Source organism: Mytilus trossulus, chromosome 3, assembly GCF_036588685.1.
Source record: "Mytilus trossulus isolate FHL-02 chromosome 3, PNRI_Mtr1.1.1.hap1, whole genome shotgun sequence".
Taxonomy (NCBI): Eukaryota; Metazoa; Mollusca; class Bivalvia; order Mytilida; family Mytilidae; genus Mytilus; species Mytilus trossulus.
In genome coordinates, this window is record NC_086375.1 from 6815793 (window position 1) to 6833456 (window position 17664).

At 33.2% G+C, this 17664-nt stretch overlaps 1 protein-coding gene across 1 annotated transcript; it reads left to right on the forward strand.

Moving 5' to 3' along the window:
* The first annotated feature begins 3519 nt into the window (after positions 1-3519).
* LOC134710066 (uncharacterized) lies at positions 3520-15610 on the forward strand. The gene is made up of 12 exons (XM_063570237.1): positions 3520-3570; positions 4798-5005; positions 6233-6494; positions 6958-7149; positions 7922-8109; positions 8666-8825; positions 9567-9678; positions 11600-11750; positions 12451-12595; positions 14018-14189; positions 14726-14898; positions 15530-15610. Exons 2-12 carry the CDS (start codon positions 4820-4822, stop codon positions 15586-15588), a joined length of 1800 nt encoding a protein of 599 aa, XP_063426307.1. The 5' UTR covers positions 3520-3570; positions 4798-4819; the 3' UTR covers positions 15589-15610.
* The last annotated feature ends 2054 nt before the right edge of the window (positions 15611-17664 follow it).

Sequence of the window (17664 nt, forward strand, 5' to 3'; positions counted from 1 at the left end):
AAGGACTACTGCGGGTGCGGGAGTTTCTTGCTACAATGCAAACTCATTGGTGGCCTTCGGCTGTTGTCTGCTCTATGGTCGGGTTGTTGTCGCCTTGACACATTTCCCTATTCCTTTCTCAATTTTGTTATATCATTTATCCCCCTGCAAAAAAAACCAAGATATGCAAAATACCTCATATATTAAGAATTACATTAGATGCATGTTTCATTATAATAAGTTATTCTGATTGACTAACTGCACATCTCGTGTTATTCCTTTGTCAATTGCATTACACAATAACATGAAATACTAAGGCTTTTCTACCTTAGGAATATATTACCTAAATTGTATTTGGCAAAACTTTTAGGAATTTTTGGTCCTCAATGCTCTTTAAATTCGTAATTTATTTGGCCTTTTAAACTTTTTTTATTCGAGCGTCACTGATACACTGATGAGTCTTTTGTTGACGAAACGCGCGTCTGGCGTAAATCTAAAATTTTGAACCTGGTTTCTATGATGAGTATATTTATCAATCACAATGACATGAGGTCCCACAATAATGTGCACAGGTGAATTAAATAAAAACATGATCCTAGCTTATAAAATGTAAGTAATGAATGCTTCTTTTTGTAACTTCATAGGGTTGTGAAAGCATTGACCTTGCGCACATTTTCAGAATGAAGTGCTTCCAAAATGTATTTCGATCAACGCTTTTTCACCTCAATGCAGTTACAAAAAGAAAGCATTCAATTCTTGAATGATAACTGTTTTCTTATGAAATGATTGGGACACTCACAATGACATTTTTTACCAGACTATAATCATCATGTTTGTTTATAAACTTATGGTATTATTTTGTATTCCCATTTCACTTCTTCAAATCTTAATGGCAAAAAATGGCTGAAATCATGTAATCTCTTTTTCTGCAACAGGTATTATAAAAAAACTCACCATAGATACCAGGTCTGCAATGTTATACACCAGATGCGCGTTTCTTCTACAACAGACTTGAGTAAAACAAGCAAAAAAAACCAAAAAAAAAAAACCCTAAGTCAACGAAGCTAAAAATCAATATATAAATCAAAAATTCCGAAGAACTTATATACATGATGTGGTTGCTTTAAAACTTTTTTGAATAAAGGCAAAAGTAATATACCGCTGTTCGAAATTCATTAATCGATTGAGGGAAAAAAATCCGGGTTACAAACTAAAACTGAGCGAAATACATCAAATATAAGAGGAGAACCACGACAGAACAGAAACACAACACTTAAATGTAACACACTCGAAAATCGAACTATAATAAAACAATGGTCATTGTCCTTGCTTCGTACATGACATTGTTAGAGAAAAACATCGTAAGGTTGATCATGGTTTTATCGAAATAATTTTCGTGTTGTTTTAAGGCTTAACTCCTTCAATTGATTTAATGTGACAAGTGTTGAATCCGGATAAGTGTGCGCTATCATGCTATAAAAAAAACATAAAAAACAAACAAAATAAAAACAATAACAACAAAAATACCATGACTTTTAAATCATGAAGGAATAAAACCATTCTATTTGGCTTCTGATATGCAAATACCCTCAACATCTGATGACTAAATGGTAGTCTTCAAGTAAAAGAACCAGAGGTAGCGAAAAAAGTATTGCACAGACACCAGCTGAGACGAGTAGTCCTCCAGAAAAGGAAAAGAGGAAATGAGAAAAGGTATATCTTCGGTAACCGCAAAGACTTTTAGCAATCAAGTTGAGGTTACTTCCAAATGGTATTTAGAAAAGATATATCATCTATAGCTCCCGGAAACTAATAGTCTACTTGTAGATTTAACGACCAAGAGATAGTCATAAAAGGTGTAGCACCGTTACCCGCCGATACACATGGTCCTCTAGTAAAGTTGACGAGGATAAAAGTTAGATAACAAAAATGCCCCATGTAAAATTCAAATCGGAAAGTCTCTTATCATAAAGCAAAAAAGAGCTCGTGCACATTGAAAGAATGGGAAAAAAATTCCCTGGTAAATCATGGTTTTGAGAAAGGAATAGCACTGATAATAGTTGAATATTCATAGTCCTTAACGACCGAGAGGTAGTGAAGAAGATATATCACTAATCACTGCAGAGACTAATAATCTTCAAAAAGAGATTACGACCGAGATGTTGTGAGAAAATATAAAGAACCGATAACCTCGAAAACTCATAAGACTCGGGTAGACTTAATGAGTAAGAGGTTGTTAGAAAAGGTATAGCATTGATACCATTTTAGACGCATGGTACACAAGGAGAGGAAACGACCAAACGATTGTCAGTTATGAGAAAAGGTAGATAGTAAGTTAACAAAATACTGAACTTCTAGGAAAATAAAAAAAAATGTAAGTCCTTTACTTAATGACAAAAGCAGAAGCTCACACACATGAAACGGAGGTGAAACAAGTGAGAACCGATATCTAGGGAGATTGATAGTCCTCCAGTATAGGTATCGATACATTGGTAGTGGAAAGATAGAGCAACTAATACCGTCAGAAACTCATATTCCTCAAATAGAGGTAAAGGAAAAGGGTACATCATTGATATCATAGTATACTCATATTCCTTTCAAAGAGTTAACGACCAGGAGGTAATGCAGTATACCATCCATCTTCTGGTGTACTTAGTCTTCGAGCAGAAGTTACTGCCAAGAGGAAGTCAAAAAAAGGTATAATACCGATACACATGAAGACTCATAGTCCTCTAGTAAAGGTTACCACCGAGAGATAATGAAAAAGACAAAGCACTGATAACCTCCGAATACTAATAGTCTCCGAGTATAGGTAACCACCAAGAGGTTACGAGAAAAGAATAGCTTCGAAAACCTTCGGAACTTATAGACCGTTGGCAGCCAGGAGTAATGACTAGAGGTAGTGAGACAAATCAAGTGAGAAAAGGTATAGCACTGATTCACACGGATATACATAATCTTCCAGTAACGGCAGCGACTACAGAAAGCAGTGATATACTTTGAGATTGATCGTCCGTCAGCAAATGAGGTAATGATCAGAGGTAGTCCGAAATGATTAAGCACTGATGTTTGTATGTAAGATACTAGTATCAATTTTGAAAAACCTTCATCTTAGACGCTTCATAAAAAAGAAGTGAAAGCTAAGCAATAATATATAAACTCGTTCTAGAGATTAAAACAAAGGGTTCTTTTAATGGGATTGCATAAAGCGCAATTTCATTTAAGATGGATATATTGTTTATCTTATTTTTCTATCAATCATAAACTATAGATTGACGGACAATAGTTATAACTGAAACTAAGAAACACTGACTATAAAGTGCATGTTACGTTCAAGGACTAGACATCCACATCACTGAATATAAATTGATAGTAGGCGTTCTTTACCCTCAATGACCGACAGTTTCCATCACCGAGCACTGGCTAATAAGCAATGGATGCACTGAAGTTTCGGAAGTTCACAAACAATGTTGAATTCAGTAGTCAAATTAGATTAAGGATCGTAATATAGATACAACTAAGTGCTGATAAGATCCACTATATAGACCAAATTCTAGAACGGTGCACCATTGTTGTTCCACAGATCAAAAGGTAAGGTCATAATCGTCTTGATTTTATAGAAAAATTGATATTGAAAGTTATGTGCATATTGCATTATTAGTAGATCTTAGTAAATAAAGAGAAGATATTGTGAAGGCTGTTACATACTATAAAAACAGAGAGATAATTTTCGATCATTTCGAGGTTTTTATCATTGCGAATGATGCGTGAAGTTCAGTATCGCAATGTTAAAAACTCGGATTTTAAAATCTGACGCATTATATAAAAGAGGGACGAAAGATACTAAAGGGACAGGCAAACTCATAAATGTAAAACAAACTGTAAACGCCATGGCTAAAGTCTGTTTACAGGCTTTCATATAAATCTATAACAAAAAAAGTAAAATCAAAAACATTCTGAACTTAGAATTTCTGAATAACATCATAACATACAATAGATAACTATACATTTATATAATTAGGGGTTATGAATAATCCCTAATTTTTTTTTTAGATAATATACATTATCACTGGAAAAATGTTAAGTATTATACATAATATCTGAAATGAAACGACAAATGAATAAATGTTAAAAAAAATGTTATAATAAATATTTACAGTATTTAAACATCTTCAGAAGCATAGATATTAAAATGTTCAGCACACTATTCTAAATACCTAATTATTGGTTTGTACAAAATAAGTTGTATATTTGAATGACATTTAGTACTGCACATTTGTTCTGCTTAAGAGGAAGGAAACTACAGGATAATAACACAAAAGTCGCTTACAAATGATTAACAAAAACCCAGAAAACTAAATAAACCATGCTGAGAACGGAGTCAGCAGTTCTTGCTCTGCAAGTGGAACTGTCCTGTTATTCTAAACAAATTCCGACGAACCATATAACAAATTAGGGGAGACCTCGATCAGCAGTTCCTGCCCTTCTAATAAAATTCCGTCTTATTCTAATGAAAAACTTACAAACCCTGTTAAAAACTGGTGGAGATTAGTAGATCTTCTGTAGTGAAAAGGTTGGTCGGATTTTGTTATAAAAATCCGACCAACCTTTTACCAACAAACAGCATAAAAACCGTCTAACAAACCAATGAACATGAGAACTTCTTGTGCTTTCAATGTCAAAACACATAAATAGGTTCGGATACTGTCGAAATGATTTCCCAAATAAATAGTGTTAACGTTCTATAATTATCGTCAAAACTATACATAGTGTTCAACAACACATAGATAAGAATGACTGTTTTAGGATCTCATTTAGGATTTCCAAAGTTGGTGGCAACATGCAGGTATACCTCATCTGGTTGTTGCTGGCATCACTGACATTGACGAGCGCCGAATCACAGGGTGTTTACATCTCTCAGGCTTGGTCCGGTGGTTTCCATGGGCATGTAACGCTATCTCCAAGTCAGGATTTACATGGATGGGAAGTTCATGTCAAATTCAGTAAACCGGTTGACTCATTAGAGGTATGTCAGAAAACATGTTTACATAAGTATCAAAAGTATGTCAGTAATTTGGTATCTACATACGAGGTATATATGTTAGTAAACCTATAGATATTTTAGAAGTATGAGATGGAAAAATTATCGCGAGAAACTAAGGAGGCCACATGGCGTTGCTAACGAAATTGACATGAAATTGACAACGTCGTCATAGGTAAAATCGATAAACAGATTATCATTGGTCATCTCAACTCGATTGCTTTTCTCACTTTCGCTGTACCAGCTCAAGCGATAAAATCAATCTCGTTGAGATGATCAACGATAATCTATAAGTATACGTAAACGGACTGATCCATTAAAGATATTTCTACTTCAAAAATATAAAAAAAGGAAAACAGAATCATTCTAAGAAAAAGTTACAGCAATAAGTGTAGCCATGACAGTTTTTATTCATTTAATAACCTAACTTTAATAAGTTAATTAGGTTTTTCTTAACAATAAACATAAATTTTATTTAGTCAATAATACTTGTTTGTTTTCCTTTGTGCTATTATTGATATTGAAGTTATAAACAGTTATTTACTACGTGTAAAATCAAAACCTGATAAGATATTCTAGATATCTAGATAATTTAAGATGTATATCAACATGATGAATTAAAGGAATTACCATTTAACACTACAAGGGATAGAAGAGTATGCTCTATTTTGATGTACGAGAAAAATCACATTGCAGATAAAACCACCACCCGTCTTTTTCGGAGTAAAAAGGTACCCCCCTCCTCGAATACCTGCAAAAGTAAAGTTAATATTCTAAAACAATGATGTTTCTGCTGAAAATAGATAAAAACAGCAGTGTAGACAAACATCACACTTTTGACCAACTACGACACATTTTTTATTTTATAGATTAACTTATAACGAAAACTTAAAAAAAAGTCATGCACCTGCTTTTGATCGTTATACACACATGAACATACTAGTAACGTGTGCTCCAATCTCTATATTTTTGGAGTGGGTTGAGGGGACTAATAGTTGAATCCACTTGTAATAAACTGAATTTATGTTTACTGCTATTGAAAACCCCACGTCAATGCAGACGACACGATTGTATACCACCAATACATAATTATCATAGTATACAGTCCCGTTAATTAATACAAACAATCTTAATTGGGTTGTACATTTCTTATAATCAGATAAACCCAAGGATACACATACATCACTATTTTCCTTTATCTTTGTTATTTAGGTTTGGACCGCTAAAGTTTCAGCTGTAAGTTCTGATAAGACGGAGTATACCTTAACAAACAAAGATTACGACCAGAATATACAGGGAGGTAGTGAACTGCAAATTGATTTTAATGGTCACATGTCAGGGGATACGGCTCCTACAGCAACATTAAGTGGCGGCGGAGGATCATCTCAAACATCAGCACCCTCTGGAGGTGGTGGGTCCGCTACGCAGGCGCCTGCTGCTACACAGGCTCCTGTAACATCTGCTCCACAGACAGGTAATAGTTGACGGTCAAGTGTCGACAGTTCTGTAGCACTTAATTGCATTGACAAGCATGGTTTATGAATTCTGAACACCAGTTTACTTGTTGACTTTATTAAACAATTTACTTTTATTTGAATGCACGGTTAGTTATTACCCTATATTTTACATCACTCATCAACTCCCTGCAGACATTATCTTCAATGTGGTACTTTTTCTAAATAAGGGGATTTCTGATAGTCAATCAAATGGATTCTTCATAGAAGGTTTTCAACGAACTTCTTTGTTTTTTTTATCAATCAGCTTATAACATTTCTGTTTTCATTTGGCTTTTTAAATTTACTTTCCACATTTGAATATGAAACAATAAATGTGTCATCAATGATTAACCACACTGTTTTGCAATGAGGAGATAAACCATATCCCACTTGCCAAGTTATTGATTTCAATCGCAAACACTGAACTAATTTTATTTTCAGGAGGTTCTTCTAATATTAACGCTCATCCTAGCACGAAGTTTGATTATGCAAAGGCCTTGAAGCTTTCGATTTTATTCTTTGACGCCCAAAGATCTGGACGATTACCAAGCAACAATCCAATTCCATGGCGAAGTGACTCAGCAGTAAATGATAATGGAGACGGTCATGATCTTTCGGGAGGGTGGTATGACGGTAGGTTTTATATAAAAAAAACAATAGAAATTTTTATGCATTAAACTATAATGATGATTTTTTTTATTTTGTCTAAATTAAAGAAGAGTGATAATCCTCAAGATTGACTTTTGTGTATGATGTTTTATTTTCGTGAAGACAGTTTTTTAAACAATAGCAATGACTGTCTAAAGCAGAGAGCACAATCTTATCATCCCGTTTTCTAATAATATGATGTCTTGTACTGTGGATTCATTATTATTCGTTGGATACCCATTTTCGTGGATTTCGTGGGTACAGGATATCCACGAAATTAAATGTTCCACGAATGACAAACTTTCCGTAGGTTGGATGTCGACTTTGATAGAACCACGAAATTATATTTCCACGAACATGCAAGTTTTCCTCAATCCACGAAAATTGGTACCCACGAAAATAAATGAATCCACAGTAAATCCTGTTTTAAATGGACTATGCAGATTTTTGTACTGTAGTTTTTTTTTAAATGGACCAAAGACAAGGTAGTGTGTTTAAACAAATCTAAAACTAGTTTAATCCTACATTTGAACAATGTGTTGTTAATTGGTGCTTCAGTTTGTCTGTTTATCTCGGAGGAGTCGGATGTACATGGTTTAATAAATATATTAACTGGAGCGTTATGATTTTGACATCAGTTACCATACTGATCTTTAAAAGTTATCTCATATCCTCTGTCAAGGTAACCAATCAAATTGCACGACTAGCCATGATACTTTCCCATAGAATTATATATATTCACATATTTTACTCGCAGCTGGAGACCATGTAAAATTTAACTTACCTCAGGCTACAGCAACACATGTTCTGGCATGGGGATTAGAGAAGTTCAAGGACGCCTATCAAGCTTCAGGACAACTCGATATGATGTATGATATGTTAAGAACGCCCCTTGATTATTTTCTTAAATGCTGGCAACCTGACAGACAAGTTTATTGGGTCCAGGTTTGTTTACATTTTTATTTTGCGACGACATCAGCTCTTGATGGATTGTAATCTTTACATTGTTGTCATATTGACAATTATCAGTTTTAGGAATTTTGCTGGTCCTATTAACATTGTCCAAAAAGTAGTTGTTTGAGTGAATTTCCAACCATGACAATGAACCCAAAAGGAAATTCATTAATTTGAGAAAAGCATTTTTGAACCACTGAATTGCAGATTGTTAACATTAACACATGAAATTTCACTGAATTGATACATATTGGTACATATTGATATATTTATAAATCTTTCCATTTCTGCCAAATTTCAATTCGGTTGACAAATTGTAAAAACAAAGAGGATATCATAAATTTTAAGTTAAATGTATCAAAATACTGGTAAAACACAATAACATTCATTGATAGAGTCATATCCTTTAAAACTTAAAAGGTAGGTGTCGAAAAACAAAATTACAAAACAAATAAGCGTGTATTTAAATTCAATATATATATACATAGAAAATTGGACATCAATACACGGACGAATTTGGGTAAAGATTTTGAATTATATTTAACAGGTTGGTAACGGAGAGATTGATCACGGATATTGGGGTCGACCTGAAGACATGCACATGTCACGACCGGCCTACAAAGTAACAGCAGGATCCCCAGGCAGTGATGTAGCAGGCAACACCGCCGCTGCATTGGCAGTGGGGTCTCTTGTGTATAAGGACAAAGGTGAAATGAAAGCCTGATGTAAAAAAACCAGCACGAATGCCTCTTTATTTTGAATACTTGATTGCTATGAAACAAAATACATACACAAAAAAAAAAATCAAGAAAAGGTTCAACAGAAGTAACCTTTGCCTGAGTCATTGATATTACAAATTATATGTCAATATCAATATTCATCAACAAGAATAGAATAGTATTTTCATAAATGTGACTTTTATTTCATTATTCGTAGTATTTAACAAACAGGAATTTTCAAACGGTATATTCATTATTAACCGAAACACTAAAATAATCCACTTTTACGTCCTTTCGATATAATTATTGCAGTAGAATCTCACATGCTGACGGATTTTTGAAAAAAATTATTCACATGACAATGTGACAATCAACAGTTTTAGTTGTGTTTAGAGAACGTTTAAGATATGAATAAAGTAATACATTAGATACAATGTTATAAAATTATAGGCAAGAGTTACTCATTGTTTATCGTTTAGCTTTTGTCTACACAAGCGTAAAAAATGAGGATAGGCATTTTATTTTTTGTTCGAACTGATTTACATTTTTAACTACAAGGTATTGGTTTTGTTCATATTGAAATCATTAGAGTTACTTTAATTTTATTAATCTATGTCTAATTTCTCCTTGGATATTTGTATTTTGAACAACCATACCAAATTTCAGTATTTATATTGTAAAATATTGGTAACAGTAATCATTAATAATGATATATCTTTTTTTTTGTAGATCCATCTTATAGTGCCAAGTTACTTGCGGCAGCAAAATCTCTATATGCATTTGCAAAAGCACATCCTGGTATATATTCAAACAGCGTTCCGGAAGCCAAAAACTTTTATGGGTTAGCATATATCAAACGTTATTATAGACAAAATAACCAAAAACACGTACAGTTTACAGCTCTTCATCTTTTATATAAGCTTTGGATTTCAAATATTTTGGATATTAATAAGTATTGCAATATGCATTTTGTTTTAATGAATTATCAGTATTTAGTTTTAATATAATCTTAAAGCAATCCTAATTCTAGCTCACTTTTAAATTATAGTTTTTCATAGTTATCAAAAGTACCAGGATTCATGTGTGACGTCATGCTGTTTCTAAATTTTATAAATTCAAATGTAGCATAACGTTTGCCTTTTCGCCATCGTATGTGACGTCATTTTTTTTAATTGCGTTAACGCCTGGACTGATTCTGGTGTGTCTATGCTGTATTGAACTTGGCATCATGTATTCGGGTTTAGTTTTCTGTAATAAGTTGATACTTTAGTTTCATTATGAATATATCTTTCACATTCATTTGTTAAAATTACTGTTTGCAATAGCATGAATCGTTCTATATAATAGTGTTCTTATCCCGGGCATAATACAATGCCGTATTTAGCAAAACCTTCTCAACTTTTGATCTTCAGTGCTGTACAACTTTGTACTTTTTTCACTTTCGATCTTGTATATCTGGGCGTTATGTGTACGGGTTTAGTTTTCTGTAATTAGTTTTTACTTCTGTTTCTTTATGTATATCTCTTTCATATTCATTTGTTAAAATTTACTGTTTGCAATAGTGTGAATTGTTTTATATAATATGAATGTTCTTATCCTGGGCATACAAACAATGCCGTATTTGGCAAAACCTTTTCAACTTTTGATCTTCAGTGCTGTACAATTTTGTATTTTTTTCGTCACTGGTGAGTCTCGTGTGGACTAGACGCGATTTTGGCGTATTGAATTTTAAACCTGATGCTTTTTGTTATCTATTAATCATGCTTTTCTTTGTCTAATATGTTCTGCTTTTTATTTGTATTGTAGTCCTGTAATTTTTTGTTTTCATTTCAATGTTATATTTAACTGTGCCATTAAAGTGCGAGGTTTGGCATGCCTTAAAACCAGGTTCAACCCACCACTTTTATTCCCCTTTAAAAGTGTCCTGTACCAAGTCAGGAAGATGGCCATTGTTATAATATTGTTCGTTTCTGTTTTCTCTTATTTTTGAGATAAGACGTGGCACGGTACTTGTCTATCCCATATTCATGTATTTGGTTTTGATGTTATATTTGTTATTCTCGTGGTGTATTGTCTGTTGCTTGGTCCGTTTCTGCGTGCTGTTGCGTTTCGGTGTTGTGTCGTTGTTCTCCTCTTATATTTAATGCGTTTCCCTCAGTTTTGGTTTGTTGCCCCGATTTTGTTTTTTGTCCATGGATTTATGAGTTTTGAACAGCGGTATACTACTGTTGCCTATATTTGGCCACGAGCATCACTGAAGAGACATGTTTTGTCGAAATGCGCATCTGGTGCAACAAAATTGGTACCGTTGATTTTATTACAACCTCAACTCGGATAATCATTTATCAGTGTTCAATTATTGTGTATTGAAAAAAGTAAAATCAGAAAAATACTGAACTCCGTGGAAAAATCAAAACGGAAAGTCCCAAATCAAATGATAAAACACATCAAACGATTGAACAACAAATGCCATATTCCTGACTTGGTACAGGCATTTTCAAATGTAGAAAATGGTGGATTGAACCTTGGTTGCGTTCAATTTCGTAACGGCAACGTACTGTTACGTAGAGTTTGTCTACTGGGCGAGTAGTTAGCCTAGCTGCTACCAATATCTATATAGCAGCTAGGCTAAAACAGTATCAAATACACACATTTTGCAATAAAGTTATTAATGATATCAAAATATAATCTGAAGTTTGTTTGTCAAACATAATGTAAAGGAACTGATGTCATATTTTTTTATTTAATTTGTCAATCATTAGATCATCTGGATGGGAAGATGAGATGTGTGAAGCTGCAGGTGCAATGTATAAAGTTACAAAAGATCAGCAATATTTGAACGATGCCAAAGGATATGACAAAGGAGGTGCCGGATGGGCGTACTCTTGGGATGCGAAGAATGCGGGTTGTCAGGTATTTTACATAATAACCAAAAATCTAAGACTTATTTCAATGATAGCCATCATCACATTTTGGACATCACATGACTTTTCAATTATTGGAGATATTTAAAAAAAAAATGGAATCGAGTTTTATTAACACATGGGTACATAACCAATCAGACAACAAAAATATTTCTTTTTCAGAAATTACTAATAGATATTATCACTCGATTAGCGGAATATAGTTTGATTTGTTTGACATTTCGAATTTGCCATTTGATTAGGAAAGCTATTTTGAACTTTTCTAGAAGTTTAGTATTTTTGGGATGATTTCTTTTAAATCCGCCAGAACTGCCTATGGTATTATTTGCGTAAAAGAAGAGGGACGAAAGATACCAAAGGGACAGTCAAACAAATTACTTCTAAAACAAACTGACAACGCCAAGACTAAAAATGAAAAAGACAAAAAGAAAAACAATAGTACACATGACACAACATAGAAAACTAAAGAATAAACAACTCGAACCCCACCAAAAACTAGGGGTGATCTCGGGTGCTCCGGAAGGGTAAGCAGATCCTGCTCCATATGTGGCACCCGTAAGTACTAACATAGAATCTAGATAGAAGAGCAAAAAAATGGTTATTTTTTACCCTTTATTCAATTTTTTTACTGCGGTATACTGCTCATAATACATGTAATAGTAAATAACTAATCTTAATTGAATTTTCAGTTATTACTTTGGGAGGCGACTCACGAAGGAAAATATAAAGGGAAAGTAGAAGAATTTGTCAATAGCTATGATTATGGAGGAAGTGTTCCGATCACACCATGTGGGTTATCATGGAGAGATAAATGGGGATCAAATGGTTACGCTGGTATGTACTTGTTCTTTGACAAATACTAAAAAGCCCCTATGTTGACGGCCACTTCCACTGTTATTTTTTGTCTATCTGATGGGTTAAGCCTTTTTCAAATGATTTTTATAGTTCGTTCTTATGTTGTACTGTTATACTACTGTCCCAGGTTGGGGGGAGGGTTGGGATCCCGCTAACACGTTTAACCCCGCCACATTATTTATGTAAGTGCCTATCCCAAGTCAGGAGCCTGTAATTCAGTGGTTGTCGTTTGTTTATGTGTTACATATTTGTTTTTCGTTCATTTTTTTAAAAATAAATAAGGCCGTTAGTTTTCTCGCTTGAATTGTTTTACATTGTCTTATCGGGGTCTTTTATAGCTGACTATATGCGGTATGGGCTTTGCTCACTTTTGAAGGCCGTACGGTGACCTATAATTGTTAATGTTTGTGTCATTTTGGTCTTTTGTGGATAGTTGTCTCATTGGCAATCATACCACATCTTCTTTTTTATATTTTCTTTTAAAAAAAAGTATATACACTATAGATGAGAGTTCATCAAGATTAGATAAAGGCAACAGTAGTATACCGCAATTCGAAAGTCAAAAATCGATTGAGAGAAAAAAAATCAGGGCTACAAACTAAAACTTTGGGAAACACATCAAATATAAGAGAAAAACAACTACTATACAACAGAAACGTTTAAAGTGCAAAAAGACACTAAGGGGTCTTTTAAAAACCCATAAGACAAACAAAAGCAAGAAAACACGAGAAAGAAAAAAAAACCCAACCCACAACAAAAAGACTTAAACAATTGAACAAAACGACCTACACCAGAAACTAGTGGTAAACACAGTTGCCACAGAAAAGTAACTAAATTTATTTCTGCTCGATTGCATGTTGTTCATTGAAAGTCAAAACATTGTTATATGTCGTATCGGTTATGACACAATCGAATAAAATAACAGCCTTTTGGCTATTGAAAGTTGTACATATCCACGGTCATCGATAACACAGATATTCTATACAAAAACAGTCAACCAGATCAGAACGGCGTTATCAAACTATCGAATGGATTTCCATTTGGTTACCGAGATAGACCTGAATAGAATCAGCATTACTATTTCCATACATTGTTTTTCATTTAAGGTAGATCTAGTTGCCATATTACTGTATGCTTTTATTTCTACTCAAATTGACTTTCAGTGGTGGTGATTATGGAGAGTATACCGTTTATAATGTTGCTAATCAAACCAATGAAGTTTAAAAGAAATATGACTTCAAATGTTTTTTAAATCGCTTGACATAAATTTGGTGAATGATACCGTCTACCTTATTCTTTAAATCCTAGCCATTATACTCTGTTTGGATATTTTACTTCAATATCATGGATCTGCATTACGATACCCATCTAAATTTTGTAAACAAGTATGTTGTTTTATAGCTGGTGCATCAACGATAGCTGTATTAGCTGCTGCTGATGGTATTGGTGGTGATAAATTCAAGAAGTTGGCCTTGCGGAATATTGATTACATGCTAGGTGAAAATCGGCAGCATTTCAGTTATGTTATAGGCTTTGGGAGTAGCTTTCCAAAGAAACCTCATCACAGAGCAGCGTAAGTGATTACTGATGCCTAACAATGTATGTCTTTTAGTTTTTCTTTTACAAAGAGTGTGGTTAAGTTTACTACACATTATACGTAAACAATAAAAAAAACTGTGAAAGGTGACGCTGAATAAGTTAGTCTTTTAATGTTGATTTTATAAAGAGGGTGGTTAAGTTTACTTCACATTATTTGTAAACAGTAACACATTGACGACGCGATAGTCCACTTATCTGTAGGGGCTCTAGCTATGGCAATCAACGTTAGTACAGCCTATTACTCTGACGATGCTAATATTTAGTGAAATGTCTAAATGCAATTGATATGTTACATATTCGTTAAAATAAGCAAAAGATACGGGAGTCATATATGATATGAAAACAATATTCAGAATTGTCTATCTTGAAAAAGCTTTTTATGATTTTTTTTTATTTATCACTGTTACTTGAAGACCATTAAGATCAATACCTGGTGTATTGTATAAAAATTCAGTGTTGACATAAAATGATATTGCAAACTCAAGCATGTGTTTTCTTTTTTTTTAACAGAAGTTGCGCACCTGGATATTGTGCAAATGCAGGACAGGATAGTCCAAATCAAATAAATGGTGCCTTAGTGGGTGGTCCTGGGCGCAATGATGACTATGAAGACAAAAGAGATGATTACATAAAAAATGAGGTGTCCGTTATTAGTAACGGTGTATTTCAGACAGCCGTCGCAGGTAAATCACTTATGTTTAGTAACATGGTGAATTAGGAACTTTATGATATGTACATTTGTTTTAATCAAAATATTTTGCATATAATTTATTGTTCATGTTTCCAAACGTGATCTTGTCATGCAAATGGTTGTCAAACAAGAAGAATATGAGCTACAACTGACACAGCATTCCACAATTATGAAAATTTTGAAACTATAGATGTACCATCAGAAAGCTTGCACAATAATCTTGACAATCAGTAAAGAAGTTATTAATATGGATGCAAGCCCCGGAATATTATATCGACTAAGAAAAGAAAGTAACAGTAGTTTGCATTAAAAATAGTTCTTTTTCTTTTGCAGACAAATTATTTGTTCAGCGTTAATGCTTTTGGTATGAAATAAAATAATGCTGTTAGTTTATCCTTAATAAAAAATAAGAAATACGTGTAACAACGAAAAAATATGTTAAATATGTGTATGCGTTTGCATGGGAAGAGGTACTCAGATCTTATGACTTTTGTCCAACACTTATTAGATCTACTAAAATATATAGTTTGTTAAATATTAATATATTTATTGCATTATAATTGATCTTTTTTCTATGTCTTTGTCATATTTACAATGTAATAAAACTACGATTTATTTTTCAGGTCTTTACCATTTTGCTATCAACAACCAGCTTCCATCACCGCCTGCTCCGAAATGCTAATTTAATTAAAATTATATAACTATTTATCTATTGTTTTTAATCCAAAACCTTAACTAGATATTTCCTCCTATGAATGTCTACTAAAAACATATACGTGTTTTTACTTTATACGAACTTCGTCAGCAATATACCTAAATGGAAAACTACAGTATCAAGTGTCAATTAAAACATAAATGCGTTGCACTTGTCCATAATAAATCACTCCTAGTAGTTTAATTCGTTGGTTTCCAATAGCTGTCATTTGGATATATAATTTGACAATTTAACATTTCAAGTAATAGTACGTAAAAAGGTTTTTTTGACATAAAGCAGGATGTAATTTAATTTTTTTAAGATTTGCTGTAATGAATTTGGAAATGACTGTAGAATAAAACAATATATGACTTTTACTACAGAAGACGTTTTTTTCAATAAACTGAATTTAATTTCCCCCTTTGTATTATGAGTTATTTCAAACATAATTGTCATTTCAATAGTTGAGAAAAAAACCTTGTACAATGTGAGACGACATGTTCAGCTCTTTGAGCAAATTTCTTCGAAAAATCCAAGTCAAACCGCATCATAATATAATATAGTCTGACCCAATAAATCATTATATTATATTATCATTATCTTATCTGCTGCAGTCAGGAGAATATGATACAAAACATGACTATTTATTTACTTAAGTATTGCTTAGGATAAAGTTTTCTTTCTAGCCAAATATAAAGAATAGGAACATTATGTCTTCTTCCCATTAAATGCAATTTGTCCTCTAAAATGATCAAAACAAGGTTCAATTTGATATTACCAAAATGATAATGAAGCATCATCTGAATTGTTCCATAAAATTGAAAAGTATTAGCTATTATAGAATGTACCAGAAGATAATTCTAGGGAATATTTTACTACTATTGTTTGAAACTGTATAAGAGATGACATGTCTTGGTATATTTGGTCCAAGGGACGATGGAGTAATATGATGAAAAAAGCGATGCACCTTGGCTGAGATTTAATGGGGACTTAATTGGTAGTGTTTGATGAAGTTAAAGTCCAATCAACTTGAAACTTAGTACACATGTTCCCTATGGTATTATCATCTAATTTTCGAATTTTAAATTTTCAAATTTAAAACCTGACACTTTTTAACATTTTTTATTCGAGCGTCACTGATAAGTTTATTGTAGACGAAACGCGCGTCTGACGTAAATATAAAATTTCAATCCAGGTATCTATGATGAGTTAATTGTTAGCTTTTATTCGGCAGTTTCTCTTGCCTATATTTTTTCCTATTTATTTGTATTGTAGTCCTGTCATGTAAAGTTGTCATTTTAAGGTTATGTTTCATATTGCCATTAAAGCGGGAGGTTTGGAATACCATAAAACCAGGTTCAACCTACCAGTTTTTCTTAAAATATGCTGTACCAAGTCAGGAAAATGGCCATTGTTATATTATAGTTCGTTTCTGTGTGTGTTACATTTTGCTCTTGTGTTTCTGGTGTGTAGTGGTTCTCCTCTTGCGTTTTATGTGTTTCCCTCAGTTTTAGTTTATGACCCGGATTTTTTTTGTTCTCAATCGATTTAGGAATTTAACAGCGGTATATTACATTGTTGCCCTTATTTGACCCTAATTTCACGGTCTACTAATAACAAAGAAAAATTATAAAAATCCTGTTTACTAAACTTTGAATTTTACACTAAACAAGGAATTTCTTAACCCAGGAAAAGATTACCTTAGGCGTATCTGGCATAATATTTTGGAATTTTGGGTCATCGATGCAAATTTGGACTTGTTTTACCCCTGTTTTAGTTACAAAGTCCGTTACTGAAAAAAGTTTTATCAAATTTTCACCAAAAAGTATAAAGATCTTTTGGCTAACATTAGTAACAACTCTGTATAGTTTCATGAAATGAATAAGTTGTTCTCAAGTTATACGACGGACAGCCAGACGGCCGGACGCCGGACACATTTTTATAATCAATCATACTATAATACGTCTTGTGAAAATGTTGACGGGCGTATAAAAAGGGTCAATTTTCAAGATAATGATCATTATCTTAATGAATGATGACAAAAATCCAGTAACGTTCCAATAC

Excerpts from the sequence above, each read along its gene's own strand:
- LOC134710066 (XM_063570237.1), top strand. The coding sequence starts at position 4,820 with ATGCAGGTATACCTCATCTGGTTGTTGCTGGCATCACTGACATTGACG. Across the intron at positions 5,006-6,232 it reads AACCGGTTGACTCATTAGAG|GTTTGGACCGCTAAAGTTTC; the intron begins GTATGTCAGAAA and ends TTTGTTATTTAG. Across the intron at positions 12,596-14,017 it reads GGGATCAAATGGTTACGCTG|CTGGTGCATCAACGATAGCT; the intron begins GTATGTACTTGT and ends GTTGTTTTATAG.